General features: G+C 35.0%; 1 protein-coding gene across 1 annotated transcript in view; it reads right to left on the reverse strand.

The window, feature by feature from the left end:
• LOC100182993 (WD repeat-containing protein on Y chromosome-like) overlaps nt 1–9920 on the reverse strand; it is a 15851-nt gene that overhangs the window by 1896 nt on the left and 4035 nt on the right. Inside the window, exons 10-28 of the mRNA XM_026837194.1 lie at nt 9512–9633; nt 9118–9191; nt 8527–8696; nt 8026–8093; nt 7404–7549; nt 6819–6965; nt 6191–6298; nt 5534–5755; nt 5215–5285; nt 4720–4880; nt 4249–4370; nt 3618–3777; nt 3493–3517; nt 2844–2979; nt 2291–2506; nt 1672–1793; nt 1032–1210; nt 724–827; nt 381–524 (exon numbers count right to left, since the gene is read on the reverse strand). Coding sequence (XP_026692995.1) covers nt 381–524; nt 724–827; nt 1032–1210; nt 1672–1793; nt 2291–2506; nt 2844–2979; nt 3493–3517; nt 3618–3777; nt 4249–4370; nt 4720–4880; nt 5215–5285; nt 5534–5755; nt 6191–6298; nt 6819–6965; nt 7404–7549; nt 8026–8093; nt 8527–8696; nt 9118–9191; nt 9512–9633 — 2497 coding nt within the window. The remainder of the gene's footprint in view (nt 1–380; nt 525–723; nt 828–1031; nt 1211–1671; nt 1794–2290; nt 2507–2843; nt 2980–3492; nt 3518–3617; nt 3778–4248; nt 4371–4719; nt 4881–5214; nt 5286–5533; nt 5756–6190; nt 6299–6818; nt 6966–7403; nt 7550–8025; nt 8094–8526; nt 8697–9117; nt 9192–9511; nt 9634–9920) is intronic.

The following is a 9920-nucleotide window of genomic DNA, read 5'->3' on the forward strand; positions in this document are numbered from 1 at the left end:
ACCTACCCCACACAGTGTATACGCCTACCCCACACAGTGTATACGCCTACCCCACACAGTGTATACACCTACCCCACACAGTGTATACACCTACCCCACACAGTGTATACGCTTACCCCACACAGTGTATACACCTACCCCACACAGTGTATACACCTACCCCACACAGTGTATACACCTACCCCACGTAGTGTATACACCTACCCCAAACAGTGTATACACCTACCCCACACAGTGTATACACCCACCCCACATAGTGTATACACCTACCCCACATAGTGTATACACCCACCCCACACAGTGTATACACCCACCCCACATAGTGTATACACCTACCCCACATAGTGTATACACCCACCCCACACAGTGTATACACCTACCCCACTGTATTCCTCCTTCTTGGCCTCAGCAATAGAAGGTTGAGCGGTGGTTATACGGGTGATTGCTTTCGTAAGACCACGCAAAGCTACAAAGTTCAAAACATTTCTTGCTAATCTCCATGCACTGTACCCAGCATTGAATACCTGGTAATATATATGAATGGATGAATTATTTACCCTTGCTTGGCGGGGCAACAACATTCGTTAGCTTACGAGTTACTGTGTATGTAGCTTTGTGGGTGAAGTTGTAAAATTTCTAATTTTTTAAAGAAATATAAACTTAAATATTATTTATTTTCCTAAACTCTACAGATGTCATATTGCACTAGATATTTTAAAGCACCTTTAAAGTGTTAGCAGATGCTACTCTTTTTATATCAGCAGGCATCCTGGTTTGGCCAAGACTTTGTGTACTTAAGTTCCACTGATGTTTCTGTCCAAATGTTCCTGAAAAATTATATTCAAACTAATCCATGCATGTCAGTGTGCAAATCCTTAGTATTTTTTTTGTGTGCGATTTTTCACCAAAACAGAATAGCTTTTGCACGTAGTACATTTACATACATAAACATATCAACAAAACACAAGTTAGACTAATAGTTTGGGGTCAAACTGTTTAGTAGAATTAGACAAAAATCCATTCATATTTACCTATATACATGCCACCAATAGTCCATAGTCGTACAGTACCATCAGAACAAGACGTGAGGAAAAGTTCTTTCTCATCAATATAGTTGATATCATTCACAGACCCGACGTGGGCACGAAAATATTGAACAACATTTGGGGGGATTATGTTTAGTTTAAGCATACGTCGTTGTGATAACATTCTGTTGGAAGGAATAATAATTACTTTTTTTCTCCATGTGACTCAAATGATTACTCATTCATCATGTGACTCAAAAATTATAACATTAGTGTAATTTTGGTTTGATCTACACAACTCGTAGCATTAAAAAAGTTAATATGTTTTATAGTTGTAAGTTATTAGGTAAGATGTGTACCGGTTAGCAAAATAAACACACTTTAAAATATAATTAAAATTTTATAATGAAATCAGTATTTTAGTACTAGTATGACAGATTTTCTAGTACTGCAAAAAACTTGAAAAGGTCAGCTGGGGTTAATACATAATATGCAATTACACCTGTGTGGTATAAAATAACATCTACCCCAAAGGAAATACTTTATTTTGATTTTTTTTAACAAGGACCTAATCCATACAGAAGACAAGAGAGCATGTTTCAAAATGTTATAAACTACAGAAATAACATGTTGTGTAAGCACTTACTTAACACTTTCTTCTGTCATCTGATTATCGTGCTGTAACCGTATTTGGAGCAAATCAAATGCAGCACCTCTTCGTTTTTGTTGGACAGGTTTTTTGTAGCAATAAGTCTCAATGTCCCAAATCTGATTAGGTAAGATTTTATTATGAAGTGTTTTTGTTTTTTTATGCTTCCGAACATGTAGCTAAGGTCAATTTTTTAATTACAATATTATACAGAGTGTTTAGAAAGTCACTGTCCACTTACATATTTAGTAACAGATACGGTTCAGTATAGAATCCAGAAGGTAAATATAAATGACAAAATTAATTGAAGTTAAAAGTAACCCCTGTTAGCTTTAATACAGGCTTGGACCCTTCTTATTTTGTTACTTAACATTTCAATCTTGGTAATAAACACCTTAATCAGAAATATATATATATAAAAAAAATAAAAACAATGCCTTTTCGAACACCCTGTAGTATTAGCGACGAATTATTGGTAATGTAGTTTTATGTAACTTGTTATGGTATAGTAATATGCTAGTAATGCAACAACGTAATATTGGTATGGTAGGTGTAACTTGTAAAACTTAGAAAAATAACAGTGACTTTCCGAACCCCCTGTAACTACTAAGCATACCGTTACATATCCACTTGAATCTCCAGTAATTAGAATCTTATTTTGTTCATCAGTTGCCATGGATAAGACGGATTCACCATCACGGTGTGCGGCAACAAATTGACCCAGTAATCCCCCTTGTGGGTGAACTGACCATGCATGGACCCAACCCATGGCCCCGGACGATAACAATGTTGCAGCGTGGGGTGTGTGGGGCCGGCTTTGTAGAAATATTAGCTGGGGGGAGATGGGGTAAAATAAGAATCAGCTACTAATGTTATGTATGTGGTTTACTGGTTAAATGAATGAATGCAAGTTGCTTTATCTTTGGGTGGCCGGAAAACGACAGTCGTTATACCACAGATGTGTTTTATACCAAATAGGTCTTGTTATTTCGTTTTACCTATAATCCTGTTAATATGACTGTCGGTTTACCGTTACTACCCGTTTTTTCGTTTTTGTAAGCTTTTCCGAAATTCAAAAAAGGTGTTTTGGGGCCCTCAAGGATAAAGCAAGTCCCATTCATTCATTTATAAAGTCATTCATTCAATCGTCCATTTATTTATACACTCACCTTATCAATAGAAACATCCGCAGCCCAGTAATCCTGGGTATTTTCTCCTGTTATAACATCAAGCTGGTGACGAGTGTGCTCTGTCGATATCGTCGAGCGCGCAGAAGGTTGAATGATTTTGGGAAGAGAAAGCTCCCTGTAATATTATGCAACTATTTGGGGGGGTTGTGTATTAAGTTTGAGGTTCACGGTTCAAAACTAGGTGAGGTAAGTTAATGTCTTTGTGAAAGCTGTGTGAGGTTGGGTGTCTGTTTCTAGACCAGAAGATACCGGTTTGAGGCTTGCCGCAGCTACTACTATATTTGTCATTGGTCAAAACACGTAATGGTAATTGTAGAAACTCAGTAGTCGTCACAATTTTTAACTAGGCATAAAAAAATTATCATCTACAGAGTTTTTAATGTGGTAACTTGTAACGTGTATGAAACAGAACACTTGTGTTAATAGCTCTCTATATTAACAATGAGGATAAATAAGTTACAATCATCTTTCATTATTGCTGGTAAAATCGCATAGTTAGCATAAAGGTTAAGGTTAAAATCAAGAGGCTGTACACACTATGCAACAACACGGATTATCGAAGAATTAAAGTTCCAATGTTTAATAAAGTTAAGCATCAAACTAATAGAAGTTTTGCCACATTGCTTACCTGTCTTTTACTACTTCTTTTTTTTCTGTAAAAAAAACAATAATATAAATCTGTAACATCGAATAGCAGAATAGGATAATAGAATAACACCTAACAACACATTAGATTAAATATACACTGCATACCATTTCTACAGCACAATTTAAATGGCTGATGTATAGGTGGTAACAGTTCCGATGACATTACATTCTTCTCATGGCTAGGTGCGGATAAATTTGCATTGCTACGTTTGGTTGAAGTGCTGTTTTGGGTAAGAGGAGACTCAAGCTGTCTGTCTGAACAAGTCTTTCCAAAAAAAACATATGATTGTTACTTATTATTTATGTATGTTGGGGCAGTTTTATTATTTGACATTTGAGAGTTCTGTTTTTTTTTTCAAGTGCCTGCCTATAAGTTACTAAGTATGTAACTTTGTGGGTAATTTTTAAAATTTATAACAGGGTTGGAGCAACTGCTGTTAAGTGTCTTGTCCAAAGACACATACACTCACAATGGTAGCAGGGTTGAGCTTAGAACCCGTTTTCTCTATGCTATGGCAGACATGGATCTGATGCTACAAAAATGTAATTTGGTGCTAGGTAGGTTGAGGCTAGGTTCATTACGCTACAAGATTGTTGATTAGGACACTAGATGGTTTGGTCACGCTAGGGGGTGGACAAAAAGTCCAACCAATTGTATATTAAAAGATAGATATTTTCCTCAAATGGCATCATCAGTCTCTTATTCCAATAAAAGCAAACCAGTGGAAATATGTACCTTGATATTTGGGGTGGTGGCTTGGTCAGTATTTCGATAAGGCTCTGATTTGTTCATTTTGAATCCATCAATACTTAGTGGGGAGTAACTTTCCATACGATTCAATCGACACAGTATGTGGCCTGGTAAAAAGACAAACATTATTTCCTCTTAGTTAGCGCACATGCCTCTAATCCAGTGGTAATGGGTTTAAGGCTCATTGTTGCTATCATTGCATATGTGTCCTTGGACAAGACACCTAATGGCAATTGCTTCAATCCAGTAGTCACCAAAGCATTGTATAAATACAAATTTGGCAGCCATACAAAAAACAGCCACAAAGTCAAATACATGGCAACTCATAACGTCGTAAGCTGACACGAGGTGTCTGAACCAGAACACCTATGTTTTAGTAATTATTGTTACGCAGCATAAAGCAAAAAAAAAGTTTAAAAGACAAAAAAACATTTTAATAAATAAAAATTTGTTCACCAGAATCGAGCGACCAAATAAAGATGTCACCATCATAAGAAGATGAAGCAATTATGGAAACCCCGTTGCTGTGTTGGAAGGATGCAAGACAGAGGATATCATCCTTGTGAGCCTCCTGCCACTCACGGAAGTCGTCTTCATCATCTTGGTTTCGTGAATCTCTGGAAGATAATAACATTAAAAAGTGGATTTTGGAAAAAATGGATATTTGATAAAAAAAGTGGCTTTATATTTTCAACAATTTATATTCTATATCAGCAGGTCTTTCTGTATACAGGCATTAGCGGTCAAATCCCAGGTACCATAGCATGCCATGGCATAGAATCCCACTCAGTATATTATGCGACACAACATTAATTAAACTAGAGAAAAATTCTAAACCTCAGAGGAATGCTAATTGGCCTCATGGAATATAGCCATAAAATTATAACTTGATCAGTTAGCTAATGACATTGATGATAGATTAGAGAATGTTTGATTATTTGTTATATTTACATGTAAACTGTAAGTTTCTTGTTCCAACCTCCAGATATTATTTTCTGCTTTAAACAAACAAGTCCAGTAACCTGGAACAATTACATATATTACAACAAAAAAAACAACTTTACTAAAAACTTTTAAAATAAGCTATAAATATTTTTAAAAAAAATCAAACCCAAATAAAATTATTAATTTTTGGTTAAATTTCATGATATTTGATATAGAAAAACTAACCCTACTGCCTATTCTTCCTACTGCATGCTACAACACATGCTTACTATTCTACGTGGGTGAAGTCCAACAGCATGTCATCACAAAATTTACACATGCTTACTTCATAGTTAGTTGCACCAGACAAGGTCCTTAGACAGGCACCATTGTTAAAGTTCCATATTTTGACAGCACCGTTTCTTGAACCCGTGATCAGCCTTCTACCAGTCTGGTCAAAGCACATACATGTCAGTTCAACGCCTTTAATCGTGTGGAATTGGATGGCCTTGGTTCCAGTGTTTAAATCCCACACTGAGAGAACAGAGTCATGTCCAGCTGTTACAACCTGTATATTTGTATTGAACCTTTTAATAAATAGAAATATTTATTGAGGGGTCAGACAGGACACCTTTAGCAAAAATATTCAAATTTCCCGACCATGTTTTAAACAATTAACCTTTTAAATGTAGATGAACTTACATTACTATTCAGCCAACAATTATTTAACCTAAATGAAATGCATGGAGGTGGGGCCGTGGCACAAAAGTTGGCGTGCTTGCCTTTAACCCAGAGGTTACAGGTTTAAGACTCATTGCAGCCACCAGTTACAGTGAGCAGAAGACAAAAAAACCTCCTCAAAAATTAACATCTACAAAGTTATATATGTGATAACCCGTAAGCCAGCACGAGGTGTATGGAACGAAACACCTGTGTTAAAAAGGCTATCCTTGCCCCGCCATTCAAGGGTAAATAAGTTTTACATTTCCATTTAAGTGTTCACCTGGTTGAAGAGCTTGTTATACAAGACTGTACTAACTGGTCCATCATGAGATTTAATGTTGAGTTGGTCGACTTTTTCATTGTCGTCAAATCCTTCAAATAATCCAACCTGTAATAGACATCATATATTTTAACCTTTAGTTTAAATCATTTCTATTGAACACTGTTTTCATACACTAATGTGCAAAAACTAAGCTATAAAATGGTTGTTTTTATATGTGATACTAGAAAATTATTTTACATAGCCCTGTTTTGTTACCATTAATATTTTCTGTTTTTATTGTTTGTTCACAAATTACATATGTTCTACAAAACAGCTTGAATTAAGCTTATATAAATAGTATATTTAAATGTGTTCTGTTCTAGACGAGACACTAACTTTAAATATTAAAAAAAATATATATAAAACTCAAGAAACTAATTGCACTAATTTCTATGAATCTGACCCTGATATGGTGGTCATATAATTTAACACATACAGTAAGAATCTGGTGCTACCAAATCTTAACAGTAAAAAATCTGAAATCTATTTAAATTAGAGCTATTTAGGCGTTGTAAGTCTATTAGAAACACCATTACTGAAGTAGCTGTTACTAAATACCAACAAATGCATGTAACCATCCATTTACCTGCATGGTACCAATAAGAAGTGCCTTGTATCGTTTTTGGTAGAAAATACAGTTGATGGTGTGTGAAGTGGGACCCATTTTAACAAAAGATCTGGGACCCAGCACTTGCGTTGTGGTATGGTCTCGAAGCTCTATTATCCTAATTGTCTAAAACAAAAATTTTGATATTATGGGATGAAAAAATAGAACAAAATAGGAAAAACATTAAATAAAAAGGTGTTTCATCTCCCCACCCTACTATTACCAATATTTTTTCTTTAACGTTTTGTATTATGTAGATTGGTTAATAAACAAAAAACTAATATCAAAAAATGTCATGGTCTATATATCAATATATGTACCACTACTAGCTATTGCTAATGTATATTAACAGTACTGTTGGGTAAGATGAGATAACTAACGTACATTTAAAACTTAATATATTAAATATACTGATCGTATTTTAAACAATTCACAACGTTCTATGGAAGTCATGAGAATATGGTTTTAGAATTCTTTGAATGTTTTTTGTTTAGTACCAAACAGAACGAGAAATTAGAATAAAAAGGTGTCCCGCCTTCCCCCACCATACTAATGTACACATACCCTATCTTTCCCACATGTTATAACTTGTCCACTGCCTTGGATTATCCTAACATGTTGTACAGGTGTGAGATGGCCTTTAATAAGGGATGCAGGTTTCGCACTGTATGGATTCCATGTTCGAACAACCCCATCAAAGCTACCAGTAACTAAACATGAATAAAGCAAAAAGATATTGAACAATCTGTAATGATTTCCGAGTATCAGACCCTGATCAGGTGCTTACAGAGTTGAAAGAATCTTGTGTGAAGAAATACAATAAGGAATATATGAATCTGGTTCTATAAAAAAACTCTGTAACAGACAAAGTCCAACCAATTTCCAAAAAAAACGAGAATAGAGATAAATATTTTGCCTTAATAGCAACAGCAGTCTTTTATTCAAATAGAAACAAAAAATTGAACTATACGCTATTCAATACTTCTTAAAATATTGAAAGAGTTTTGTCAAAAGTTGGCATGGGTGTGCATGGACATTGTGCATCCCTGTGCCCTAATATAAAACACAGTGTTTTAATTTTAGGTTATATATTAGAATCATCACATGTGTTGAACTACGTACATTAAAATAAATGCCAAACACAACATACGACTGCTACTAATTAAAAATTTGCATTTCCTCCTACCAACAATATTCCAATCTTTAGAATAATCCAAAGCTAAGATTCCTTTTCTTACTCTGTAAAAACAACCTCTGCAACAAAAAAAGAGTAAACCAGGTTTAATAATTTAAAACCTTCACCTCATACCATACATAAGTTACATATTTCCTGGCACCATGGCAGTAGTTAGCACGCCTGCCTCCAACCCATAGGTTTAAAGCTTTCCACTGCTAATAGGTTGTGGGCGTATGTGTCCTTGGGCAAGGCACAGCAGCAAATTGCATGTTTGCACCAATCTATGGGTTGTCTAAACTGTCAGCAATACAGAAAAAACAACCGCGTCCAAATTTATTTTCCTGGTAATTCATAAGCTAGCACGAGGCGTATACAAAAAAAAGATGTGCTAGAATAACTGTCATTTTCCAGCAAGTTAAATTCATTCAACATTTGGTTAAAAACAGTAATAACATCTCACTCTCAGTATTGGAACAACTTTAACATTTTAGGCCGGATTTTAGATTGTACCTGTTAGATCGTAGTTTAGAAAATCCCGGCCATTTTGCTTTGTACGTAATGTTGCTAAGGTCACCAAGGTACATAGAGTCATCATCTGTGCTACTGCATGATATAAAGCATTCTAATCCTTGGGCAAGTTGAAAGTATTGAGCGCTGTTCACCCAATTGGAATGTAAGTGCTATTTGGAATTAATACAAAAATTATTTAAAATAAAAACTTCAAAATTTAAACAAAAAGTCCATTATTTTTTTAAACAAAAAATCCAAAATTAAAATAAAAAGTCCGATTTATTTGATTTTAAAAAATTCGTAATGCATTTTGTGATAGCTAAATGAAGAACTTTAAATCGGAAACATATCATATGGAAGTTGGAACTGCTTAAAGTCTATACATATTAAAATATCAAAACAGATTGTGCATGAATTAAAGGTAAGCTTTGATTGGAACTTAATATATACATACCAATAATTGTTAAATTTTTCTATATTATAATATAAATCCCAGAAAATTAATAATATTATAAATCGGTTCAATCATTCTACTAAATATTGTATAAAAAGTACCTGTTTTCATTAAATTCTTGATTTTATATTACTTACCGGGTACATTAAACAGTAAGCTCCTGAGACTCGATGTTTTAAAATACTGATTAAAGCAACTTTTTGCACAACACCTGCAAGTACAACGAATGAAGGGGTGATAAATAAATGAAAAAGTAAGACCACTTCCTAACTAGAGGATTCTTGGTTAGGCTACTACTTACATCCTTGGTAAAACAATTACAATAGTTTCTAAATTCCATGTGCTGCTAATGGGATATTTAAATACTTAATATGATGCCCAACAAAAAAACAACCACCCACAAAGTTACAAGACAACCCCGTGTATGAAATAGGATACATATGATATACCTTGCGTGCAATTTATTCATTGATTGAAAAACCAATAATGCATAAATTGAATGGTAATATCTACATCGAACAAGACAGTCACCTTTTTGTGGATAAACACCAAACAGTCCTTTTCTAGTAGCTTCCACAAATCGTAGCACGATAACTGAACCATTAGCATCTCCAACTACAAGAGTGGAGTTGTTTAGGTCTTCGTGGTCAAACCTGTAAGAGTTATACGAATGAATGTAACTTACTTTATCCTCGCGTGGCCGGAAAACGACAGTTGTTATAACCTGGGTCGAATACCTCGTGCCAGCTTACGAGTTACCATGTATGTTACTTTGTGGGTATTTTTTTGGGGGGGGATTTTATTTTTTTATATATGGCTGATAATTTGGACAACCCAGTAGTGACCACTGGGTTGGAGCAATTGCCGTTAAGTGTCTTGCCCAAGGACACATACGCCCACAATGATAGCAGCGATGAGCCTTTGAACCATTAACTCTGGG

Source organism: Ciona intestinalis, chromosome 1 (genome assembly GCF_000224145.3).
Source record: "Ciona intestinalis chromosome 1, KH, whole genome shotgun sequence".
In the NCBI taxonomy this organism is placed as follows: Eukaryota; Metazoa; Chordata; class Ascidiacea; order Phlebobranchia; family Cionidae; genus Ciona; species Ciona intestinalis.